This window comes from Arachis ipaensis, chromosome B05, assembly GCF_000816755.2.
Source record: "Arachis ipaensis cultivar K30076 chromosome B05, Araip1.1, whole genome shotgun sequence".
Taxonomy (NCBI): Eukaryota; Viridiplantae; Streptophyta; class Magnoliopsida; order Fabales; family Fabaceae; genus Arachis; species Arachis ipaensis.
This window is the reverse complement of record NC_029789.2, coordinates 2,602,869-2,608,567: the sequence shown is the minus strand read 5'-3', so window position 1 is coordinate 2,608,567 and position 5,699 is coordinate 2,602,869. Positions and strand designations below refer to the sequence as shown.

General features: G+C 30.7%; 1 protein-coding gene across 1 annotated transcript; it reads left to right on the top strand.

The window, feature by feature from the left end:
- LOC107642454 (abscisic acid 8'-hydroxylase 3) lies at positions 1,075-4,555 on the top strand. The gene is made up of 7 exons (XM_016345814.2): positions 1,075-1,409; positions 1,513-1,828; positions 2,219-2,605; positions 3,243-3,417; positions 3,510-3,616; positions 3,723-3,841; positions 4,103-4,555. The coding sequence occupies exons 1-7, from the start codon at positions 1,210-1,212 to the stop codon at positions 4,194-4,196; spliced, it is 1,398 nt and encodes a 465-aa protein (XP_016201300.1). The 5' UTR covers positions 1,075-1,209; the 3' UTR covers positions 4,197-4,555.

Genomic DNA, 5,699 nt, shown 5'->3' with positions numbered 1-5,699 from the left:
TATTTGAAAAAAAGATAGATAAATTTAACTTTTTAATTTTGGACAAATAAATTTTAATTAATTAAAAATATAAGAATTGTCTTTTTTTTTTAAATATAAAAATATTTAAATCTTTTTGTCTAAAATATATAAAGACAAATAATTTTTTAAAAAAAGTTTAGATGTTTTATATTTTAAAAAAGGATAAAGTATATTTTTTGTCTTTAAAGTTTGGTAAAAATTTTAAAAATACTCATAAATTTTATTTTGTTTCAATTTTGTCTTAGAAGTTTTCGATTTACATCAATATACCTTCAACGGCTAAATTTTAAAAAAATTTAAGACCAATCTAACAATAATGCATGAAAATTATATTTGATTTGCTTGTGTTGAGGGTTGTTCTTATGTAATTGTTGTTAAATTGGTCTTAAATTTTTTTAAAAATGAGCCGTCAGGAGTATATTTGATACAAATTAAAAATTTTTGAGACAAAATTGAAACAAAATAAAACTTAATGATATTTTTGAAACTTTTATCAAATTTTAAGGACAAAAAATATATTTTACCTTTTAAAAAATATAAAATATTTTTATATTTTTAATTAAATAAAAATCTATTCATCGTGTTCTCTAGAATTTTTTCTTTTGGTTCCTTAGGAAGTAGGGTAAGTTCCCTATTCCCAATAAATAGATACAGCAATATCATAAGATATCATATCCCAAGCCACCATACATACACATACACATACACATACGGTCAAGGGTCAACCCAACTCTCTAACCTCTTAATATCCATTACTAATATTACTATACACTCTTCTGACACGTGCTCACTCTTTCTCTTTCTATCTCTTCCTTTCAAGATTAAAATTAAATTAGACCAAATACAAATACTTGAATGAGCTGGAATCAGAGATTCCGTGTGTGGAAATCGAGCTGTAATTGAAAGCCTCCTTCCTTTCTTTTTTTTTTTCTTTTTTTTTTTTCCCTTCCTTCCCCCTCTCTTCCTACTTCATATGCTCCTTTATTTCACTCATCAAATTTAGTATTATTATTAGTAAATAACTCTTTCAAACCGAACCAGCCTATAAATACCTCAAAATGTTTCAACTCTCACTCACACATCCATCAATCAATATTATTTCATCATTCTTCTTCTTCTCCTTATCAATAACAAGCAAGCCTCCATTACTCAAAACTATTTAGTATTATTATTATTATTAACACAAAAATGGAACTAAGTACCATGTTATGCATCTTGGCTTCTTTGCTCTCCATTGTTCTATTTAGAATCTTCATGAAACCCTATTTTGCTTCCAAACGAAGATACTTGCCACTCCCACCTGGCTCCATGGGTTGGCCATACATAGGTGAAACTTTTCAAATGTATTCTCAAGACCCAAATGTTTTCTTTGCCGACAAAATCAAAAGGTTCATTCCTTATTAACACAACACTAGTACTAGTTAGTTATACTTATAGTTACTTGCATGTGAAGTTGTTAACCTAAAAACATATATTTGTTTATGATAATAGGTATGGTTCTATGTTCAAGTCCAACATTTTGGGGTGTCCATGTGTTATGATTTCGAGCCCAGAGGCAGCGAAATTTGTTCTAAACAAAGCTCAATTGTTCAAGCCAACGTTCCCGGCGAGCAAAGAGAGGATGTTAGGGAAGCAAGCAATTTTCTTCCATCAAGGAGAGTACCATGCTAACTTGAGGAGGCTTGTTCTTCGAACCGTCATGCCTGAAGCCATCAAGAACATCATAACCGACATTGAATCCATTGCCCAACATTCCCTCACCTCTTGCCAAGGACGTTTGATCACTACTTTCCTTGAAATGAAAACAGTAAGCACCACTCACTTCACTTCATTCCTCTGTTACCAAAAAAAACAGAGTTCCTCTGTTTCCCCTGTTTCTCTAAAAGTCATGTTTTGTTGACATTAAACACCAAATTCTCGAACCCACTTGCTCGTCTTAAACAAGTGTGGAGAATTCGAATTCTGCTGGCACAGTGAGATTCCTAGAAAATTAAAAAAAAAAATCACAAAATTCATAGAAAACCATCGTTATCATGTTCCCTCTTTCTCTCTCTTAAGAGTGCTTTCGGTTTGTAACCAAAAAGTGGGATCAAGAGCTATTCTCTTTCCTAATTTCTTGTAAAGTTCTAAGCTTTAGAGCAAAAGAAACAATGGGTATTCATCAAAATTAAATTTTTTTCTTTATGATTGATTGCAGTACACCTTCAACGTTGCCCTGCTTTCAATCTTTGGCAAGGACGAAATCCACTACAGAGAGGATCTAAAACGGTGCTACTACAGACTCGAAAAAGGGTACAATTCAATGCCAATTAACCTTCCAGGGACGCTGTTCAACAAAGCAATGAAAGCAAGGAAGGAAATAGCGAAGATCGTGGGTGAGATAATATTGAATAGGAGAGAGAAGAAGAAAGAACACAGAGACTTGCTTGGTTCATTCATGGAGGAGAAGGCTGGACTCACCGACGAGCAAATAACAGATAACATAATTGGAGTTATTTTTGCAGCTCGTGATACCACAGCTACTGTGCTGACGTGGATTGTGAAGTACCTTGGTGAAAATCCCACTGTCCTTCAAGCTGTCACAGTAAGTGTTCTTCTTTCTTGGGTCCCACTCTTTTATATCATATCCATGCAAGATGCAACTTTCTTACCCTATCTACATGTTTTCTTTTTCCAATTATCCTTCTCAAGTTGAAGTATCATTGGTTATAAGAAAAAAGGATCTTCAACGAAAATCCTTGATAACTAAAAAAAAAAATCAGCAAAAAACAGTTATAATTTGTATTATTTAATAGGTAATACTAGGTAGAGAAAAAAACAAAGTCAGAACTTGTCTTATTTAGTATTATAAGTTAGGGCTATTTTTGGCTAATTTTCTTTACCAAACATTTTCGTATTGATTTATTAGCAATTAGATTCTTATTTTATTAATTTTTTTATTTTACAAGAGTTTAATTTATAGAAAATACGTGAGCAAAGATCTTGTATGAAATAATAGCTCAAATGACATAGTCTCCCCATACTCAATTAAGAGGTTGCGGGTTCGAGTCTTCTATCTTTGGTAAAAAAAGATCTTATATGATACAAAATTATGGAAAAAAAATTAAGAGAATTTATGAAAACATGAATCTCAAAATTAATTGGGATAAAAAAAAATCATCCATCTTACTCTTTATAAATTGATTTAGTTTTGGTTTTTAATTTTTGTGTGGGGTTTACAGGAGGAGCAAGAGTCCATAGTGAAGAGAAAGGAAGAAAGTGGTGATGAGAAGGGTCTGAATTGGGAAGATACCAAGAAGATGCCAATAACTTCAAGGGTCATACAAGAGACTCTAAGAGTTGCATCTATTTTGTCTTTTACTTTTAGAGAAGCAGTTGAAGATGTGGAATATCAAGGTCAATACCCTTTTTTTTTCTTTTTCTTTTTTCTCTTCCATTTTTATAATTTTAGACTAACAGATTCTTTGTTTGGAATTATTTTCCTTCAGGGTATCTTATACCAAAAGGTTGGAAAGTGTTACCCCTCTTCAGAAACATACACCACAGCCCTAATCATTTCAAAGAACCAGAGAAGTTTGATCCTTCAAGATTTGAGGTAATATTGCATTATCAAATACTCAATTACCTACCACATTTTATATTATTATTATTTTTTATTTTTTACAGACCATAAAAAGATTTTTTTTTTTTTATTTTGCCAGGTTTCTCCAAAAGCCAATACCTTTATGCCATTTGGCAGTGGGATCCACATGTGTCCTGGGAATGAATTGGCCAAGTTAGAGATCTTGGTGCTTCTACATCATCTCACCACAAAGTACAGGTTGGTAATTTAAAAAAAAAAATTATTACTAGTAACATCTTTTCAATAAGGTAAAAACTCAGGTAAAGTCAACTTCACGTGAAGTTGATATTTAAGAGCCGTTAGATGAAAATTTAGTCAAATCAGTTAAATCATTTAACGGCTCTCAGGTATCAACTTCAAGTGAAGTGACTGCACATGAGTTTCCACCTTTCAATAATAATAACAACTATGTGTTTACAATGTTCCTAAAATGTGATTTGTTTTTGTCATTATTTGTAGGTGGTCTGTTTTAGGTGCAAAGAATGGGATTCAATATGGTCCTTTTGCAATGCCCAAAAATGGGTTACCCATAACCTTATATCCCAAGAAGTAGCATATCAACAAAACAAGATCCAAATAATTCCTAATTTTGTGCCAAATTTCTAAATATGGAGAAAAGGGTGACTATAAAACTCTCAAAATTGGTTTCAACTTTTCAAGAGAGGAAATTGGTGAAAGAAGAGACCAAGACCATGCTTAAAACCAAAACAAGGAAGAGACATTCAAAAACACTTCCTTTCTTTTTGGCCTAAGAACAGATCCAAAGGGTCATGTCTTTTAGGACCTCATAGAAAATAGGGATCTCAAGTGTACATAGTATTGAGTTATTTTCATTTTTCTCTTTTTTTTTTTTTTAATTTTATAATTTCATTAGATTGTATTGATGAATTCAACTAACTAGGTTGATCCAAAGCCATGCCGCAAGGCCAAAATAATAATAATAATAATAAAAATGAAGATTTGGTTCTAAGTTTAAGTTGAGTTGAAGGAAAGAAGTCAAGAACAGAGCATTGTGTGGTTCATAAATTATTACTCCTATTATTATGTTCAATTATTGGTCCAATGATGACACTTCATCCATCATAATATATATATTTACTAAAATGAAAAATTAAAAAGGAAAAAAAAGGGGAATGACAATGAAAAATACATGCTTCCCATCTTGCAAACATACATCAAAATGGTTCAAATTATTTTGAAGTCAATACTAAATAGGAAACATTTCAAGTATACTAGAAAATACCGGTGTACTAGTTATTTTAACCGTTGATTTCAATTAATATATATTATATATATTTTTTTATAATTCAGATTAACGGTTAAAATAATTGGAGCACCGATACTCCTGATGCAGTTGAAATGTTTCCTACTAAATATTGATGAATATTTCAACACACGTCGATCTTTTCAACTTTCAAGAATATGAGAAGTGTTCAGCAGATGCTGCTTCGCACTTGATCATTTGCTTGTTTTCTTTAAATCAATGAATCAATCAATCAATCAATCATTTATTTTTTTGTTTCTTATTAGACTTTTGCAGATGCATTACTTGAAACTATTATCAAATTTTCCCGGTCAATTTGAGCAGCTAAAATACACGTATTAGATTTTGTCAAACCTTTGAAAAATTTGATTTTTATGTAAGTCCTAATATTCAAACAAAATTATGAGGAAAAAAAATACATCCCAGCTATTTCAACTACAAATTAAATGAGATTTGGTCTAAAACTAAAAGTCATCACAAAAAAAAGGCACAATTCCAACTGTTTTTAAGAGAAAAATGCTAATCTATCTATTAGTTTTTCATAATATTTATACCTAAGTAGGATATATATATATATAAGGATAAATGTGAAAATAAACCAATAATTATAATAAAAAACTTATATGAACCTCTTTTACAATATAAGATTTTTTCTATACCCAATTGATTATTTGGTATTTAGAATGGTTTTGAGAATCATACTGAACTTATTAGTTCGATCAGATTTATCGAAAATCAATCAATAAATTAGTTTGGTTCAATATAAAAAATTAAATAATTGAGTGTATTGGT